The sequence below is a fragment of the Bicyclus anynana genome, chromosome 2, assembly GCF_947172395.1.
Source record: "Bicyclus anynana chromosome 2, ilBicAnyn1.1, whole genome shotgun sequence".
In the NCBI taxonomy this organism is placed as follows: domain Eukaryota; kingdom Metazoa; phylum Arthropoda; class Insecta; order Lepidoptera; family Nymphalidae; genus Bicyclus; species Bicyclus anynana.
In genome coordinates this window covers 4366101-4388346 of record NC_069084.1, presented here as the reverse complement: position 1 = coordinate 4388346, position 22246 = coordinate 4366101, and the positions used below count along the sequence as shown (strand labels likewise).

Sequence of the window (22246 nt, the reverse complement as noted above, 5' to 3'; positions counted from 1 at the left end):
TTTCAATATAAGGTATTTATTAGTATATTTTGATATGTATTTTATTCAATATTGTAGGTATTTGTGTAATATTGTTTATGTATTAGGATGTAAATTATTTGTATGTATGTGTATTACTAATACTATGGTTATTTTTGTTTTACGCCACCTGCTGATGTCCTTAAGTTTTCCTAAACCGAAGGTTGCCTGGAAGAAATCGCTACTTAGCGATAAGGCCGCCTTTTGTATGCTGATCTCTTCCTAATTTGTTTTTTATTTCACTTGTTTTTGTCTTTGTGGTGTGCAAATAAAGTATATTTATCTTATAGTTGGAATTAGCCTATTAACTTCACTTTTCACAAACTTTTACAGAGTTTTACGTAGTTAAACTATTTTTGCTTTGATTAGCTAGCGGAGTTATTTGTAAACAGTTGGAACAGAGGCGCCCTCTCTCTCTCAGGGCTAACTCGTCTGGATCATAATAAGGTTTTTTATTTCTACAAAATACTCAATACCATAGACATTATCGATTTTTTTTTCTCTACAAGTTAGTCCTTGACTACAGTCTCACTTGATGGTAAGTGATGATGCAATCTAAGATGGAAGCGGGCTAACTTGTTAGGAATAGGATGAAAATCCCCATCCCTTTCGGTTTCTACACTACATCGTACCGGAACGCTAAATCGCTTGGCGGTACTTCTTTGCCACTGGTGGTAAATAGCCACGGCTGAAGCCTCCCACCAGCTAGACCAGGATTGATTAATAAAACCTCAAACGGCCCAGCCAGAGATCGAACCCATGACCTTCAACTTGTAAATTTACCGCGCACACCACTGCGCCACGGAGGCCGTCAAAGTTAATGTTGTAAAGTTATACTTTCGGAAAAGCTTAGGACGTAGTAATTTGAAACTAAACATTCGTCGTCATCAACCCATATTCGGCTCACTGCTGAGCTCGAGTCTCCTCTCAGAATGAGAGGGGTTAGGCCAATAGTCCACCACGCTGGCCCAATGCGGATTGGCAGACTTCACACACGCAGAGGATGAAGATAATTCTCTGGTATGCAGGTTTCCTCACGATGTTTCCCTTCAACGATTGAGACACGTGATATTTAACTTCTTAAAATGCACACAACTGAAAAGTTGGAGAAACTAAACATTAGGACAGCATAAATGCATTGCTAATTTATTAACAGGGATAAGAGGCACAATTATCCGCCCACTTTAATATGACGCGAGTATATTAAAGTGGGCGGACAATTGTGCAACTGAGTATATAATATAAGCGTGTAATTAGAGCGTATTCGTCGCATGTTTATGTTACATGATAGTAAAGGTTACAAGTAGTTGGATATCTAAGTGTCAAAATAAGTATTTTGAAAATTCGATACAATTATCTACATATATAGATATATAGATATATAGATACAATTATCTACAGTCTATTAATAACCTTAAATGTAAATATATTGAAACTATTTGCTAATCTATGATTATTTGTTTCAGATAAACCCCAGATTTACTTCGAAATACAACTCATACGACAGAAGCAAATATCCCATAGATTTTATAAAATGAAATATGAATTAACTATTTAACAATTCAAATAATTTATTAAATTTAATTAATATAATTAATTGTTATTTGATATGGAAAGAAACAAGAGTGAGTGCTAGTTAAAAATAAAAATGTGTATAAAGTATAGTGAATCATAGGACAAAATGATCAAAATGACAGTGCTGGTCCAAGCTCTGGTGGTCTGCTTGACTTGCTTCAGCCTGCAATTTATTGGTGAGTACATTATGACTATCTTAAAAGATATATCTTAGAATAGGTAGCCTCTTATATTGTAAAAGATAAAAGAATAAACAAAATAATATTTTAAAAACATATAATAAGAGAGATAAGTATTTTAATAAAAAGAAAATACAACCGAGTTCAAAACATTGATCACTTTGAAGTTGGTGCCAACCAGTGATCTATTTTCAAGATGTACCTGTCGTAAGCATTTTTGTATCTCAGAAATTGTGTTTTTTAACCGACTTCAAAAAACGCGTATGTTTTTTTTGCATGTTTGTTACCACATTACTTCAACATTTATTAACCAATTTTAAAAATTTTCTTTGTGTTGTTTGAAAAAGATACTTCCAGATTAATTTTTATAAAAATCCGTTCAGTAATTTTGTGTAAAAATGAAAATAACTGAAATACTTGAATGAAATTGCCTATACTGTGGCGCTTTCGCGCACAACTTCGACGTGAACTGATTCTGATAATTATTTTTTTGTTAGAAAGGAGATGTTTCGAAGGTGGTACCATGACAAGGAAACCAGGATCCGATTATGGAATTCTGGAGAAATTAATCGAGGAGAACTTTCGAAAATTAAGAAACGTACTGGCCACCCCGGTACGTTTCTTATTTTTTTTTTAAACATTTAATTTTAAACACTGTTCTTAAATTAGTAAAATATTGTTATACTTCGAAAGAGACGAGAGATGCAATAAAACAAGATTTTATTTATGGAAGGTTAAAGTTAAGGAATACTAAAGTTATCTAGTTCGTTTTAATATTATTGCAGTCTCTTCATACGTACCTAGTGTAAGTATATGTCGGGGCATCGACCATATTCCACTTCTGATATCGGCGGAGCATACTAAATACTACTTCCAATAACGGATAAAAAAATCAAAATTCATTTATTTCAAGTAGACTCAGTTTACAAGCACTTTTGACACGTCAGTTAACTATTTGTAAAGATTTTACCACCGGTTCGGAAGGCAGGTTCTGCTGAGAAGTTACCGGCAAGAAACTCAACAGTTGCTCTTTTGAAAAAGTCATACAGTATTATAATTTACAATTGATAACAATTACTGTTTACATTTCTTATAGTTTTGCTTCCTGTGTGAAGATGGAAGCTGATCCAACGGCCTCCAAGCATCTTTATCATTAAGGAACTCATCAATGTTGTAGTACCCTCGACTAAGTAAATGTTTTTTAATTGCTTAAAGCTATGCATTGGCAGGTCCATCACAGTCTTGGGGATCTGGGCAGGTTTTAAGCTTGATGTGTCAAGGATGGCAAGATACACAAAGTAACACTATAGGTCATTATTGGAACGACCATTTAACTTACAACTACAGTTCTACGTTTACAGTAGTAGACGTTCAAATAACTCACTCGGCGACATATACAAAGGATGTAGGTAGGTAGTAGGTAATATCAGTAGGTACTGCACACATAATTTCTCTGCTCCTAACGCAAGCTTAGCATTCAAAGCGAGAGGAAGTGGGGCGATTAAGCTACGCCGTACGCGTCATAGGTGCTTTGCGTGCTAAAAGTGACATACAAGGCTCTTCTGACTTTACGAACGAGGCTTGGAAATGGTTCCAAACGGTTTATGTTGGTTGGGCTTTTAAAACTCTTAACCGGGGAAGTATATTCTAGGTGATTACTTTCTGCCGTGATAGCCCAGTGGCAGTTAACCTCTGCCTCCGATAACGGAGGGCGTGTGTTCGAATCCAGTCCGGGGCATGCACCTCCAACTTTTCAGTTGTGTGCATTTTAAGAAATTAAATATCACGTGTCTCAAACGGTGAAGGAAAACATCGTGAGGAAACCTGCATACCAGAGAATTTTCTCAATTCTCTGCGTGTGTGAAGTCTGCTAATCCGCATTGGGCCAGCGTAGTGGAACTCGAGCTCAGCAGTGAGCCGAATATGGGTTGATAATGATGATGATGACTTTCTGCAAGCATTGGATAGCATTGCTGGTTTTGATCTGAAGGGTGGTGCATTGTTTTAGGTTGCTAGGTTGCCCTGTACAATATCAGGGAGGTTCTGAGGGATTGCTCGCTCTATGAAATCTCATTATTATGACTTGCAATTATAGACATTTTACAACTATTTACTTGATTAAGTAAGAAAGAAAGAAAGAAAGAAAATATATTTATTACTACATTATGCCACACATCACAATTATTTAAGAATAATACCCTGCGATATGTGGCATAACCTAGAAAAAGGTCCCAGCTCAGCATATTGCTGTATGCTCCCCATAAACAAAGAACATACAGCGCTGATTTTCTGTACTGAAAGAGTACTGGTTTAAGTAGTACTGGTACGTCCAATTATGTGCATTATATGCATCAAAGAAAAGTTTCAACATTATCGATTTTGACTTTTTTAAGTGATGCGTTTTGCAAATAGATTTTTTTTTGTTTTCTTTGTAAAGAAGTTGCATCCTTCATTACTGATTATGTGAGACTGATCGCTTGTTAGGCTTCTTTGTGTAATGGTTTTTGTATTTAATAAATAACATAATAAGAAATCAATCTAAATAAACTTTCCTAATAAGTAGACCAGTATTTTGTTATTATTAATCTCCCAAAATAATAAACACAACATCCAAGTTACCCTATTCCAATTTATAAACAGCAAAGCGTGCATAACCAAGCATTAAGGTCCAAAAATTCAAAGCTCCCCAAAATAATCCCACCAAAATGTTCAGCCGAAGCGCTCGGAGCTACATTGTTCGGCCGCCGCAAGATGTCACATCTCATTACCGTATGGAGGAATTCTTAACCGCGACCCTGTTTATACTTTACCCCCGCTTTTATTTATGTTTACCTTGAACTGCTTTTAGAGACAAATGTATTTGAAAATTTTTACGAACCGTTATGTAGGTATACTCTATTTTATTATATATTGTACTTGTCGAAAGAAAATATGTTTATTTATATACATTATGCCACACATCACAATTATCTAAAAATAATAAATATCCTGCGATATGAGGCATAACCTAGAAAAAAGTCCCAGCTCAGCATATTGCTATATGCTCCCCATAAGCTCCGTATTCAAAGCTTTAACTATATTAACACGTATAATTAGTTAAAACATTATTAAAAAAGAAAGGAAAAAAAAACACAGTTTATAAAATTAAAATACAATTAATCAAAATTTAAATATTACTTAGGTACTACTACTACATTACATTACGTACTACTTAATAAATTAAAAGAAAATTTATATAAATATATATGTATAGCTACACATAATTACGTTGCACATAGTATATAAAAAAGAAATCGTATAGATATCACTAGCTTGTTGTCAAGCCTTTTTTAGAGATCCTTAGTGTTTTACGAAGGTTCCCTGATAAGCGAAGTAGCTAGAGTTATTACTTCTCATGTTGTGTAAAGTAAACTTTAAAAATAATTTTCTACACTTTATAACTTGGGTGTTTGAGCATTTCGATAATTTGAGACTGACATACTTTTAGCTTTTACTAGCAGCTTTCACCCGTGTTACCCCCATTTCCGTAGGAATACGGGGATAAAATACAGCCTATAGCACTCGGGGATAGAGTAGCGTCCTAACTGTGAAATAATTTTAAAATCCGGTTTAGTAGTTTAGGAACCTATTCAATGCAAACAAACGAACAATCAAATCTTTCTTTTTTATAATATAAACGACGACAGTCTGGCAATTACAGATTTGGTCAACAATACAATACGAATGAAGATGTTAGATTTATTTCACGAAAATATTTATTCAGGAGTGAGGATATTCGTGTTTTTAAAATCCTATGATATTTTATGATATGTAATGATATGATTTTTATATCCTTTGCGACATTTATAATAGATTAATATTAAAGTCTTTACGTCAAATCTAAAGTTTTGACGTAAAGACCTACATTGCGCGCCGCACTGTGACGTCATAATAACATGCCGATTGGAATATTTCTGAGCAGTGTCTTTGTTACAGATTTTAAACGAAACGTAGTAGTAGAAAAACAATAGATAAACTTCATTCAGTTATATATAAATATATTGATATTCTATGCCATACGTCAAACCTGGCTCACTCCGGTAAATCTGTAAACTGGTAAGATATTTTGCCTCTCAATGTAATCTTTCTAGATCTAAACTTGGTAATAGGCATTTATAGAATCACCCGGGTCAGTCTTTTGGAAATATCAGGATAAACGTAGCCTTTCTGCTATATTAATACTATAATCTATCTTTTGGCCAAATTTCTTTCAGATCCGTCCAACATTTGTACCTTAAGTAACAAACTTCTAAATTAAAGTACTAATCGTGAAATATCCAAAAATTTTCCAACTATCTGCGAAATTCACTGAGCAAGAGAAATATGGATAGATTTTTATTTTTTATAATCGTAAATATACCTAAATAAGAAGACACTTTGATATATATATATTTTAATTTTTATTCTTTACACGTTAGCCCTTGACTACAATCTCACCTGATGGTAAATGATGATGCAATCTAAGATGAAATCGAGCTAATTTGTTAGGAGGAGGAGGAAATCTACACCCCTTTCAGGTTCTACACGACGTCGTAACGAAACGCTAAATCGCTTGGCGGTAGGTCTTTGCCGGTAGGGTGATAACTAGCCACGGCCAAAGCCTTCCACGAGCCAGACTTGGACTAATTAAGAAAACCTCAATCGGTCCAGCTGGGGATCGATCCTAGGACCTCCGTCTTGTAAGTCCACTGGGCCTACCACTGCGCCACAGAGGCCGACCATTTAGTTTAGAAACAAGGACTTTAGTGTTATAAAACGTGATATTATTTATTCCAGCAGCCAACGCAAAGCATAATATTTTTTATTATATTTGATCAATAACAGGAAAACTTGATAGGAATATAAAGTAGCTTTTTCATGTTATTTCCTTATTAATAAAAATCATCTAATGGAATAACGTGATTCCGCCAAGCGAAATGTTTAGGAATTGCAAAAAAATCGCTTGTCAAGGGAATATAAATTTTTCGTAAACACTTTTTCTGTTGTATTTACGCGAGTCAAGCATTTAGATAATGACTCGGAGAATAAACAATTTACTAGTGTGTACTTCTATGTAATAAACAGGATTTTCTTTTCTTTTTTTTAACCTTGGCTGAGTTTGTTGTTGGCTCTTCTCGGACCAAGGCGCGTTTGGAACTCTCGTAACTTTAGTTTTAAGTTTTCGACTATTATCACCACCATTAGATTAAATTAAATTATGACATAATCTTGACCTTTCAATAGTGCTTGTAAACTAAGCCTAATTGAAACAAATGAATTTTGACTTCTGACTTTTTGACTTTTGAGGTGTGCCTATTTAACGGCCCACCAGCAAATAGGCCTTGCTCCTTCATCATCATCATCATCATGAACAACCCATATTCGGCTCACTGTTGAGCAACAGTCTCCTCTAAGAATAAGAGGGGTTAGCCTAATAGTCCACCACGCCTGCTCAATGCGGATTGACAGACTTCACACACGTAGAGAATTAAGAAAAAAAAATATTAGAAGAGCTGTGCCGCCTTCAAAGTGATCAGAAGGTAGCCCATGATGTTATTATTCGCTTTTTAGTTTATTTTTGTAATTTTGAAGTCAGTACAAATTTTTTGTTAAAAAATTCATTTTTCTGTTTTTAGTGTGTCCTAGCATGGATTCTAAAATTTTTAAAATTGGTTAAGAAATGACGAAGTTATGCGGTAACTAAAATAAAAAAAAACAAAAAAACATACGCGTTGAATTGAGAACCTCCTCCTTTTTTTTGAAGTCGGTTAAAAACGGTAACATAAGTAAATTAAGACCGTATATTTTCGTAGCATCTGCAGGAACCCAAATACGGCCTCTCCTTTGCCTTGGCATTTATTTAATCCATAATATTATGTTCTAACTCTAATAGGTTACAAAGTAAATAACTTAGGTACATACGTAATGTTACGTAATTTTGACGACGAAGTCGAACCTACTTTTACGTCCCGCAAAAAAGCGAAAAGGGTTATTGTGAAACTTTTACCAACAAAATAATGGATAATAATGTTGAATGTGGTGTTTTTGTAACTAACTTTATGTTCCCACATCCAATGATTTCATTTCCTTATCCAATATTTCACGTAGCAGGAAAATTGGCTAATACATTATTTTATTTGCCCAACTATGCTTACATTTCGTCGGATAAGCGACTCTGTTTTCTAAAACTTCCGTATCTTATTTTTAGCTTCGTCCTTATACTCGCATTTTCTGGATTATTAATGGGTGCTGCCTATCTGAACTTACAATTTTAGGGTGATAAATAAACTCGAAGAAATCAAAATACTAAGAATAGCATATTAATACCGTGGGAGACAAATATTTCATAGGTCACAAATTAACTATGTAACTAAAAATGACTCTGCGGTTAACTGGATGCCAGAGGATAACCAGCAAAATCTCTCTGTAACTTGCAGACATTAGCCTCTCTAGAATGATCAATGTAATTTAGTTATGAGATTATTTTTAAAATTTGCATGCTATTTTGTAGCAAATTGTATGCCAACATTTATTAATTAAAGAAAAAAAATTAAAAAAAGAATTATGAATTATGAATTAGAACTGCAGCTGCTATATTAGAATTGGATCTAAAGCTTATCTTACCAAAGGATTTTAAGAACGGAGTAAGTAGGATATTTTCAAAGGTAGCTATACTACTATAATAGCCAGGGAAAGCAACACGAGCGGAGAAGAGGAGTAAAGGAATACCATGACCCTCCCTCATGACGTGGTCACAAGTCACCGTCACCGCGCGGACTCCATGGAATGCAAAAATTTGTTTTTTTTCCATTATCCCAAAAAATTAATATTATATTTTAAAAGTTGTAATTCATGTAATTAGTTTTGTAATTAATTACACTGTATTGTGTACAAAAATGTAGATATAAAAAGACAAAACTTGGCCATTAATTTGCCTTTTCTTGTTGACTACACACGGCCTTGCGCACAAAATAAGCCCAGGACAAATTTTATGGACTGTTTAAGGCTTAATATTATTAAGCAAGAAAGTACCTACCGACCATTTGGCTCTTTTAAAGTTTCCAAGTTCCATTTGTAGTTTTTGGAGCATTTTTTTACAAACAATCTTTTATATGAGGCAATTGCTTAGTATTAGATTGTTTTCTTGGGACATGAAATTTACATTCATGAATTTTAGATGTTTGACGTGGCATAAATATACGAGCAAGTTAGCTTTTCTTGTGTAAATAAATACAAAAGAGCATTTTATGAATGGGTTTAGTAACTATGGCTAAACAATAATAAAAACTAGTCAATATTATCTTCATATTTTAAAATTTTACCTCTGTATTAAATAAAATTAGTTTTTGTAACTTTGTAGGCATATTGATAACTAACAAACGTCTGTGACTCCGTTCGCGTGAAATTCCGTTTTACTTTTTAGAATATTTTTTATCCTTACCTACGTATTATCTTATAAAACAAATATTACATGTTCCTCCTCCATTTTTACAAATTGGTTTTACAATTTTTTTAAAAAAATAGGTAATTTTATTCAAACTGAATTATGAATAAAGTTACCTCTTTTTACCCAAAAAATGCAATGCTAAAAAGCAAAAATTGCAAATTTCTTCAGAAATATAAAATTTTATAGTTTTTACAAAAAGGGGGAGGTTCTATTTTCGGCTGCATGGTTTTATAAATATAAACCTATCCACGTAATCAAATCCATATTTTTTACACAATCTAAAAAGCATGTTTTTGAAAAGTATATTTAAAGTAGCTGACGCTCGCCTGGTTACCGTCGTCGTAGGAATACGGGGATAATATATAGCCTATAGCCTTTCTCAATAATTGGGCTATTTAACACTGAAAGAATTTCCCAAATCGGACCAATAGTTCCTGCGATTAGCTCGTTCAATCAAACAAACAAACAACTCTCACTCTTCAGCTTTATAATATTAATATAGATTATAAATGTATCTTCGCTACTCCTCAACCCTTAAGAAATATTTTAGATGTAAGGCTTTTTGTATTCACTTTAGCGAAGTGAATATAAAAAGCCTTACATCTATAATACAGCCAAAAAAGAACAAATTTTGCTTGTAAAAAATTTGCAGAGGGCAAAATGAATTTTTAGTTGTTAGAATATTTTTGTCACGAACGACCTCTTATTTGGGGTAATTGGGTTAAGATAATATTATGCTTTCCGGGGGACGAACATTTACATTCGCAAATTAAAGATACGTTGATGAATGTAAACGTTCTATTACTCGTTTAACCGATATAAATTTCATTATTATATTTTTGTAGTCTTCCATTTTTTTAAGTTTGGGCTACATAACGTTACGTACGTAAATGTAAAGCTTCAAGCACGAAAGCATGCTACTATTGAGCAGTTACTACTTATTAGCATGTGTATCGCAACATTGCTAATAATGAGCATGCTTATTTCGAGCTTGCTCAAAAATCAACAGTCATGCGATTTATGCATGCACGCATAAATCGCACGAGCATGCTACTTGCTGCGCGGGTGGAAGGGGGCGTGCTTTTAGCGCGTCTGAACAGGTTTTCTTATTGAGTATGCTAGTCGATCAGCATTGCTATTCTGTATTCTCTTCACCTTCATCTCTCTCTGTCTAACACGATACTATAGACAGAGAGCGATAGATACAAATTAGCATGTGTTATTGAAATGCTTGCTTTGAGCATGCTTATTCAGGAGCATACTTAAAAATTGTTATTGCTAGCAAATGTAAACTGATGATAAGCATGCTTGTATGGAGCATACTTAATAGCACGTTTTTAGCATGCTATTTCAAAGCATGTGTGACATTACCTTAAGCATTCGAAAATTAAGGAGCAAAGGCGTCCACTGATCTGCATCGTACATTTCGGACGCATCGCATCAAATGGATTTTTAATTTTAGGTAGAAAAATCTGTTCAACAGACACAGAGATTCAAATGCAAGTTGTAGATACATATATACATACATATTGTAGTACAGAGATTTAAAAGCGGAGACAATAGCGGCTGCCGGGCCATACGTTTCATCCCGGTTGGTAGCGGACACGGGCACAGGTTATGCCATTAAAATATTTTGTATAAACTATACTAATTATAATATTAGTATCTACATAGAACCCTTGCGACGCCGGGGCGGATCGCTAGCTTAATATAAAACCTCTGTAACCCTATAACATAAATATACACTACAATAATATAAATTTTAACGATAGATTTAGCGTTCCGGTACGATGTCGTGTAGAAACCGAAAGGGGTTGTGGATTTTCATCCTCCTTCTAACAAGTTAGTTCGCTTTCATCTTAGATTGCATCATTACTTATAAACCTCAAATTAGGTGAGACTGTTGTCAAGGGCTAACTTGTAAAGAATAAAAAAATATATATTATTATGGCCGTCATATCTAAATTACAATGAAAAAACTCAATAGTCGGCGCCTATGCGACTAAAGACCCGTTTATGTATTATTCATGCCTTCACTGAGGGTCGATATTGTCTCTGCATGAATTTTTGTGTTAACCTTTGTTATCTTTTCCCATCCCTAAAAGACTTTTTGATGAAAATTAAACTCTCTCGGATTATTATGTAATTATTCAGTATTTGGGGTGGCCTAAAATAACTCAACGGTTCCTAATGTAGAATTAAGTTTCATCGGCCATTATTGTGTTCAAACGGGTTGACATTGGATATTATAAGAAAATTATAAGGTGATGAGAGCCGGAATAGACCAGGGGATATGGGCTCTCGGTCCAGGACATGCAGCTCCTACTTTCGGTTATGTGCATTTTAAGAAATTAAATTGTCTCAAACGGTAAAGGAAAAACGTCGTCGGGAAACCTGCATACCTGAGAATTTTCTGCATTGTCTAAGTATGTGAAGTCTACCTATCCGCAGAAGCTTCAAAAGTGGATTTAAAATATAAGAAAACCAATGTCGAACAAAGTTACAAAATTTGTCAGGACAACATAATTAACAAATCAAAGTGTAACCAAAATAAGACCCTAGAATGGAAAAATGACCTTGATTGGAGTTACGCATTTGTGAACGCTGTGTGTACGGTTAAAGGATCCTTTGATAGTCGACTAACACTCCCCTTTTCCACTCAAGTCACTCTGCCTGCCTATCCCAAGTAACCCATAAAGAATTACACAACGAGAAATGTGGACGGCACGAACGCCACGAGCATACTGAAGCCGACCGTACGACGAGTGCCTTATATCGCAAGTCGTCCCGCCAAACGGAAAAAAAGTGGCGCCACATAGCGTCGATACGAGCCAACACGAGATCGTGCGACGTCACATCCGTCTCAGATTACTGTTTCTACAATATAATAAAAATTAGTAGACATTGCTGTATGAATAATGTCAATATCTCCCTATATCAATCTCCCTGTTAATATTACTTTATCTGGTGTCTGGTCCCTAATGGACTCATAATGCTTTAGGTAATCGGCTTACGTCCACTGTTTTACGTCGTTGTTAATATTAATTACTATATTCGTGATCGTAACTTGTCCTCGATAACGATGAATTTACGATTTTATTAATCTCACGCTCTACCTGCTGATTTATTAAAATTTTAATGTTTAATTTTAATAACGATGACGATTATTGGTTCTCTTTCCGTTTTCAGCTTAATTTAATGACAAAGCCAGCGTCAGTCATGTATCATCATCATCATCATTAACAACCTATATTCGGCTCACTGTTGAGCACGAGTCTCATCTCAGAATGAGGGGGCTTTGGCGTTAGTCCACCACGCTGCCTGGCCAAATGCGGATTTGCAGACTTTACACACGTAGAGAATTATGAAAATTCTCTGATAGGCAGGTTTCCTCACGATGATTTTCCTTTGCCGTTTGAGACACGTGATATTTAATTTCTTAAAATGCACCTACCTATTTGAATACCTGAAATTTGAAACTACGCCCTCCAAATCTAAGGCAGAAGTACCCACTAGGCTATCACGTTCCAATATCTACTAGGCTATGTATAGAAGAAGGGATATGAAGCTGCTCCAATACGGATTAGTGGAATAAGCATGTTTAACTCTGCATTTAGTCTATCAGTAGTCAATTATAATGACGGGAATCGATGGCTTATCGTGCTCTTCATGGCACAAGGATAACAACGTTGCTACGAATTTCCCAACTCCGGGCTAAGATTTTCTTTAATAGTAACTTCTTGAAAGAAAGATAAGTTCAATATTTTATAAGGCTTGAAGTCAGCATGTTGTAATCTGAAGCCACATACTGGAACATTTTATGGGCAATTTACCCATAAATTTGGGTTATAAATCGGGTGATACAATTTAGTGTTACTGTTGTATATCTGTTTTAGTAATATCGTAAAAAATTTAGAATAAAATTACCCAAATTTAAAAAAAATCATATGATAAAAGTATAAATGAGAAATCAAAAAATGTTTTAATTGTTTCGCTCATCTACATTTAAAACCGGACTTTACTGTTACAATTACATACATTATAAAAACAGAATTATATATGTTAGCTATTGTCTAGCAATTGTTAATAATAGTTTCAATATCAATGTCATTCATGTTTACCCACTGTTATTAAATGAATGTAATGAGCATGGTGGAACAATGACTTCCGCCATTATGGCGACTGAATGTAATGAACGCAGTTGAACAATGACTTCCGCTAATATGGCGGCAAACGCCAACTGTCTTCGCGAGACGACAGAGATGACGGTTGTGCTGGTAGTGCCTTCCTTATGAAGCACTCCCTTCCTTATTCCCAAATCCCTCTCCCTCCCCACAGCCAACAGTTTAATGCTGTGGCTGTTCGGTGTCTAGATATTTCTTTTGTATCTCTGTATATTCCTCACCCTTCTTCTTCTGTTTTTCCTGAAATTCAATCTATCCTATCTTCTCTTCCCAGTCCGGTCATAGTCATGGGTGACTTCAACACTCACCACACTATGTGGGGGTGTCATGCCACTGATGGGCTTGCTCCTATGCTGATAGATATACTGGACGATGTTAACCTGTGCATCCTCAACGATGGTTCTCCTACACGTCGAGTATACCCTGGTCAGAATCCAAAATCAGCAGTGGACCTTACCCTTTGCTCCTCGAACCTGGCTTCCCAAATGAATTGGAGAGTGCTGCCGTCCACCCATGGCAGTGACCATTTTCCTATTATCATCTCATTAAATAATAGATCCGTTCCAATCCCCAACTATGATCCTCTTTTGAAATATAAACTTAAAAAAGCCAATTGGGCAGCATACGCCCAATCGGTTGACTGCATGATTGACTCCCTGCCAAGTCTTGAGATTGACGGAAATTCTATGATTTGTTATGAATCTTTTCTAAATTGTCTTAAATGTTCGGCTGATTCACATATCCCTAAAAAACATCCTCCCAAAAAACACATGCTTTCACCTCCCTGGTGGGATGATGAATGCAGCGATTTATTTAGGGAAAGAACTAATGCAGAGGAGACATACTCATCTTGTATGTCCCTAGAAAATTTTTTAGACTACCAAAAACTTGATGCTAAAGCCAAAAGGGTTGTATCGAAAAAGAAAAAGTTAGGTTGGATGAGTTTCTGTGAATCCCTTAACCCTCGCTCTCCTTCCTCTATTGTATGGACAAATATTAGAAGATTCCGCCGTTCCCTCAACCATGTTGACAGAACCTCCAATAATCCCTCCGATTGGCTTAACAACTTTGCAAACAAACTGGCTCCACCTTCTATTCCTAATGAGGATTTATTTCTGACTTCTACGCCAGCTCCAACCTCTGATGAAATGGATGCCCCCTTTTCACTCTCTGAGCTTCAAATGGCTCTCAGTGGTCTAAAAGACACAACACCAGGGGAAGATGGCGTGCCTTACTCTTTCCTAACTAATCTAAATGACAAAGCTAAATCCTATTTTCTTAGTCTTATTAATAATTGTTTTGAATCCGGTTCTATCCCTGATTCCTGGAAATCCCAAATTGTCATTCCCCTACTCAAACCTGGTAAAGATCCACTAAATTCAAATTCCTACAGACCCATAGCTTTGTCATCTACATTAGCTAAGGTGACGGAACACCTGCTTAAAAATAGATTGGAATGGATAGTGGAAAGCAGAAATATTCTACCCTCTTCGCAATTTGGATTTCGGAAGGGTATGAGTACTACAGACAGCCTCAGCATATTGACAACAGACATTCGGTTAGCCTTTACAAAAGGAGAGTACCTTGTGGGTGTCTTCCTTGATATTGCTTCTGCATATGACAATGTCCTTCTTCCGGTGCTCAGGCATAAACTGCTCAAGCTGAGTATTCCTCCGAGGATGGTACATCTCATATGTAATCTGTTATTTGGCAGATCCATTCTAGTTAAACACCAGTCTTCCTGTCTTCCCCCCCGGCTAGTCTGGAAAGGTCTTCCTCAAGGCTCAGTTCTCAGCCCTCTGCTCTATAGCATATATACCCATGATCTTGAACTGTCTGTAAATAGTTTCTGTAACATTTTGCAATATGCTGATGATATAGTCCTCTATCACAGCTCAGGCAGTATAGAAGAAGTATCCTGTCGCTTAAATTCTGCTTTATATTATCTAAACCAGTGGCTGTCTGACCATGGTCTGTCCCTCTCAGTGGACAAATGTCAGGCAGTGAGGTTTACCAGGAAAAGATCCCTCCCTGACTTCCAAATTTTTATTGAGGGTCAACCAATCAACCTTGAAGATAATGTCAAATTCTTGGGCATTAATTTAGATAATCGACTGAACGGATTGGCTCATTGTGAATATGTGGTTAAAAAATGTGAAAAGGGCATTAATGTTTTAAGAGCAGTTGCCGGGGTCTGGTGGGGTGCTCACCCATATTCACTTAAATTATTGTACAATGCCCTAGTTAGAAGCTATATGGATTACTGTTTGTTTGTTATGGATCCTTTTAACAAAGCAGGTTGCGAAAAATTAAATAAAATTCAATTTAAATGCCTTAGAATTATTCTAGGAGCAATGAAATCTTCCCCCACTAATGCCTTACAGGTAGAATGTGTTGACCCTCCTTTATCTATCCGTCGCCAATATCTTTGTGACCGGTATGTTAGCAAGGTGTTACAGTTATCATCACATCCTCTTTGGCCCAAATTAATTCAATTGTCCCGCACTCCCCACTGTCGTTACTCCTCTTCCTATTTACTAGACAGCTTCATGAAATTTAATAGCCTCCCTCATCCTATATCAAAATTCCAATATAACCCACTTTTTTCCACGCCATATAAAGCTCTGTTATATAACCCCCCTATCATCACAGATCTAGGCCTAGTTAAAGGAGCCCCAGATACTAGCATTAAATTTCAAGCCATTATTAATCAAAATTGGTCAAATCATCTACATATTTATACTGATGCATCAAAGTTATCCACAGATGGATGTGTTGGTGCTGCCTGTTGGGTTCCCAGGTATAAGATAATATTAAAATTCAAATGTCCTCCCGAGTCTTCTGTGTTCACAGGAGAAGCCACTGCTATATTGGAAGCAGTCCTGTTTGCACAGTCCCATAACATTCAACAGACGGTTATTTTTACAGACTCATTAAGTTGTTTATTGTCCATTAAAGAAAACCCATTCAAAAGCAAATCAAGGTTTCACATAATCTTAAAGATCAGGCAAGCTCTGCTGTCAAGTTATCAAAGAGGACTATCCATCTTGCTTGTTTGGATCCCAAGCCACTCCGGAATCCCTGGAAATGAGACTGCCGATTCATGTGCAAAAGCTGCCGTGATTACTGGCTCCCTTGAGTATTTTGAAAATTCTTCGCAAGACTTGGCTGCCCTGGCTAAAACTTATCTGGATAGATCTTGGGAGTCCTTCTGGAATGAATCAAAATTGGTGAAAGGCAAACATTATTCATCTATCCAACCAAATATACCAAGACGTCCCTGGTTTTTCTTTCAAAAAATGACTGAACGTTGGGTTCTTACAACTATTTCTCGTTTGCGTCTTGGTCACTCATGTACACCTGTGCATCTAAACAAGCTCCGGATTAGGGATAACTCTATCTGTGAGTGTGGTTTGGATGAAGGCACTGTTACTCATCTCCTTTTTAACTGTCCCAGACTTCTTCATCCCCTCTATGACATTCTTCCCCCAAAAGTCCCTCGTCCTTTAAGTGTTAAATGTTTGTTAATGTTTGTGTTTAGTCCATATTGTAGATTTTTATGTAAATATGTAGAATGTAATAAGATTAAATTGTAATATATGTTTATACTATGTAAATTATTTTAAATATTTTGTTAATATTAATATATGTTATTTGTGTTGTTATAGGTTAGGAACTAACAAAAATATTATGTAATAGTAACTATCTAGTAGATCCTCAAAATTGAACTTGTCAGCTCTCACTGAACAATCTCCTTCGTGCCTTCTCCATCTACTCGACACTGGCGAGATAAACCGTGCCCAGTTGGCACAAATGAAAGCCATTAAGAAGAATTGAATTGAGAACACCTGTCAAGTTAATGTGGTTGTGTATTGCAATATTATTAAAATAACGATTAAAATCAATTAAATAATCAATTTATTTAGAGTTTATTGTATTATGTAAAGAAATAAAAAAAAAATTGTGTGATAAATAAGTTTGATTTAACATATATACCTCCTCAATTTTCTCATAGAAATCGTCGCTTAAAAATTATTTCAGTGACATTTTTATAGCAGTTGGCCGCTAAACCGATTTTCCTTGTTGGTAGTCCACTCCGATATCGGATAGACGTGACCCCTCTAAAGCCATGTTAGCTTAGTATTCCTGAAAGAAAACATTAGCTTAGTATTAGTCTTGTCACGTAAAAAGAACGCCGATGCTTTCACTGCGTGTTGGCTTACAATACAAAGCCTAAAAAATAAAGAAATCAACTCATAACTTCTCATAATAAGTATAACTAGAGACTGTCATGCAAGTTTCTTGGTAGTAGTAGTATAGTCTGGCAAGTTCTTTGATAACACTCCCATGATATGCGGGCGACGGGGGAAAGACTGCGCGGGTGTGAAACCGTGCGTTCGGGGAAGTTAGGTGCATCAGTCGTGAGTTTTTCATTCATCGCTACACGTCCCCCGGTCCGCGCGGACCATCAGTGTTACGAACGAAGTTACCATACTATGGTAGCTGTAGGAGTATAGTATAGTAAGCGACTGTGGATTTTGGACTATGTAAATTTTAGATCTCCTAAAGCAGCAGCTCCTTCGGAACTGAACTACGGCTACTTTTTTCCCCGAATAGTCCACGGATTAAAATAACAGATTATATAGAATGAAGTCGCGAGCGTCCGCTTATTATATTAAGCATATACAATATAAATATTATATTTATAACGAAGTACCTACCTTTTCATAAAAGTCATAAATTATAGCCTCTATTTATTATAAATCTACGGCAAAGGCGTTAAAGCCTGTACATCAATCAATAGAAAGATTGCCCTCGATACACATAGTCGAGGAGGTTCGAACTTTGATGGAAAATTATAAATATTTTTTTATACGTTTATCAAAATTGGACTATATTTTACGATCGTATTTCTTCGTATGCAATTATGAATACTATAGATGTGTCTACAAAATCACTGCAATAAGTGATCCGAATTAAAATACTCCACTGAGCGCACACATGCACAATTTTATTTTAATTTCATTATAGTATGTATGTATGTGCGTTCATATAGTTTTTACAGTTCAGTTTTTGTAGTATTTAGTAGTCTGAGATGGATATGACGTCGCTCGATCTCGTCTTGGCTTATGCTGCTAGGTGGCGCGACTTGTTTCCGTAAAGAGTAGGGAATTAAAGAGGTGTAATGATCGGCTGGCGGAACGACTTGCGATATAAGGCGCTCGTCGTGCGGTCGGCTTCAGTACTGCCAGCCAGCGCGCACCAGCGTCGCCTGCCCAATATTCCGAGCCCACCGTGATCGCCGCCTCCGAAAGGAGGACGAAGGTGAAACGCGTGGCGTCGTAGTCGACATCTCTGCCGGCCAGCGGATCATCGGACCCCCGGATTGCCTCGCTCATCAGTGCCCTTAACCAGGTTGGCGCGCTATTCAGGAGAAGCGTGACCCTGTCTCGCTAATTCAGAAATGCCTTGCCGAGATCTGCGCCCTGTAGCATGACCCTTTGACCCTTACTCCGCCGCTCTCGCTGATCGCCGTGACTCTCGCTGGCTTGATCACGACGTGACGAACACCACATCATCTCGATGCCGCGGACCCAAGTGGTCCCACCTAGTGCCCCATCTGTAGTTGCAGGCGACGTTGAGAATCACAGAAAAGCGCCAACGTTACCCCGCGACCCGTGAGGGTCGCCCAGGACGTCCCCGTCGTGGCTTCAGTATACTCGTGGCGTTCGAACAGTCCACATTTCCTGTTGTGTAATTCTTTAAGGGTATACTTGGGATAGGCCGGGAGAGTGACTTGAATGGAAAAGGGGAGTGTTAGTGAATTGACAAAGGCGCCTTTACCCTACACACAACGTTCACAAGTGCATGACTCCACTCAAGGTCATTCTCTGCCATTCTAGGGTCCTATTTTAGTTACAGTTTGATTTCTTAATTAAGTTGTCCTGACAAATATTGTGAATATAACCTCTGTTAATTTTTTGTTATACAATTACAATACAATTAAGTAATTGTTCAATGCAGACGTAGCTAGAGACGTTCGTATGTATAATTTATATTGTATCCGTGTAAGTTACAGCGCTCACATTTTTAGCCCCAATGTTCGTAAACTATAAATTATCGAGTCTTCAAGCTATACGTTAAATAAATCAATCAATCAAAAGATCGAGTCCTATACACACGGACACGTCGAGTATTTAAACCTAGTCGTATTAGAAAATAGTACTTTATCATACATCAAAAAATTGTGATTTTCATTTCTGTATTTCGTTTATTCTGTTTTTTGTATGAATCTAGTTTATTGGATCTTAATCTATGTTTATTATGTTATTTTTTAAGAAAAAATACAAGACTACCTATATTGTTTGGCACTGTTTTCATATCTACTTGGATGGGATATAATTTTAGGTATGATTTTTCAGTTTATAGTGTAGTATATATTTTTTTCATTTACTATGATTTATCAAATAATACAAATAGCCGACGAAGTCGCGACCAGAAGTTAGTTAAAAATATTTAAATATTATTTGTAAAATACAAAAACCTTCACAGTGTCAAGTGACCGCAACATTTTCACTACTGGAAAATTGTGCGGCGTTTTGCGGTAAACTCAAAAGTACGGTGACATGAGCCAAAATATGCCAGTTTTTCAACATAATATTCCTATATCTTTATACACGGTACTACCTGCGTAAAGAATTAACTGCCTCGATGGTCCAGTGGTTACATTTTGTTGTTTTGGATTATAAAGTCCTGGTTTAGAGCCCTGGGTCGGGCTATAAAATACTGAGTTTTCATAGCTCAGAATTCGGAAACCGGAGTTGGGAAGTTGGTGCTGTTACACTCTCTGAGAGAGCATGTTAGTCCTGGTTATTATTACTAACATAATCATAGTTGTCGGCCCTGGTTATTATCATTAACATAATCATAGTCGTCAGTCGTGGTCATTATCATTAAAATAATCATAGTCATCGATCCTGGTCATCGTCATTAACATAATCTTAGTAGTCGTTCAAGAATTTAACCCGTAGCCCGCCAGCCCGCATTCGAGCAACGTGGTGGGCCTAAGCTCAATATCCCCTTTCCTATAAGAAATGCCTGTAGTTGAACATTTATAGGCACAACACATACAATAGGCTGATAGTAATAATCCTTTATGACCGTATGTCTCAATAGCACCCATCTATTTGGGCGTGTTTCTTGACTTGAAAAACGTTTTATTGCAACATTTCCACGATAAATCTTTTCTGCGCTCCCTGTCATTTGTCAATCTCAATTTACCGATAAAAGCCTTTCTGTTTTATGTTATTCATTTACTTTGAGGTAATATTTCATACCTCTAAGGAAATCCTTCGTTTAATACATTGACCTGAGTTCAGACTACAATCGATCCCTATTATGTTTCTATACTCACTCAGCGGGCGATAAAGCTTCTCTGGGTGATCGAATCAGAAATGAGGGGATCTGCAGAAGAACCAGAATTACTGATATAGCTCAGCGAGTCGAGAAGCTAAAGTCGAAATGAGCAGGGCACATAGTTCGAAGAACCGATGGATGTAAGGATCCCTCTATACTGTATGGTTTGCACCTACTTTGGGACTGAGGATCTGCCATACCCAGACACACACTCTTTTAAGGAAGGCTGGAGCTTTATTACGATAATAGTACGTGTATTATTAACACAATAATAGTACGTATTATTAACGTCATAAGGCAACTGTCACCGCTATCTGAAAAACAATTTAAGTTTTAACGAAAACTTTAGTGAGAGCGTTTTGTTAATCTGCATCTAATAAATCCACAAAACAAGCCATAATATCATTCACTCGCACTCTTTAATAAAATTACGCCAAGCAAAGATCTCGTCCACTCACAAACAAAGGAACTGCTGTGTTGCAAATCCTTCCGAAAAATAATGAGGTTTGAACCCCACTTGAGAAAGAGGTAAGTACATCACAAAGAACTGTGCTCGACGTTTGAAGGCGATATCTTGAACGCTCTTTATTAGATTAGATCGGGAAGGATGGTGATTGAATTCTGATTTATTCCATTAAATTATATCTAGCAGGTGAATTGTTCAGAACGTAGGAAGATGCTACTTTCGTCGAGTGATGTTACTTCCGAAGTCTTCGTATTGATTTTGATAAAAATAAGGACGCATTTGAGACATTTTAATAATCAAAATCTAAATTCAATTATTTCAATTAGGCTTTGTTTACAAGCACTTTTGAAAGGTCAAGTTATATCTTAATTTAATTTAAATCAATGGTGGTGATGGTGGCGTTTGGTGGAAGTGGCGTTTTAAAATTACAGTCACAGTGGTTCCAAACGCCACCACCACCATTAATTTTCGACTATAATTATAGTCTTATTAGTCTTATTACAATTATAGTATATGAAATCAGAACCTAAAAGACAGAAGTCACATTCAGCCAAATGGGTTCAGTAGTTGCAGCGTTAAAGAGTAACAAACATCCATACAAATATCCATACAAACATCCATACAAACATCCATACAAACTTACCATACAAACTTAGCATATACATAGGCTAAGTTTGTATGGACCACCGAGGCAGTTATCAACAACTTATATTAGAAATATAACAGTTTTCCCTGTTACACATACTAAATAACTATTATGATACCTTTTGTTATTGGCAACTAAATATAAACCTCATACGAGAGTGGTGGAATACGCGAAACTTTCCGTCCGAAGGGAAAAACTTTTATTTATCCCGGAATGTATATTACCCTTACCCGTTTCTGAAAGGTAAACAGGGATGCTTAGCGTTCGTAGCAAAGTTTTCTTTTCCATGACCTTATT

The 22246-nt window shown here is 36.4% G+C and overlaps 1 protein-coding gene across 1 annotated transcript in view; it reads left to right on the top strand.

Moving 5' to 3' along the window:
* The window catches only part of LOC112044393 (uncharacterized), a 158133-nt gene that overhangs the window by 54803 nt on the left and 81084 nt on the right, over positions 1–22246 (top strand). Inside the window, exon 2 of the mRNA XM_024080223.2 lies at positions 1485–1769. Coding sequence (XP_023935991.2) covers positions 1700–1769 — 70 coding nt within the window. The 5' untranslated portion in view covers positions 1485–1699. The remainder of the gene's footprint in view (positions 1–1484; positions 1770–22246) is intronic.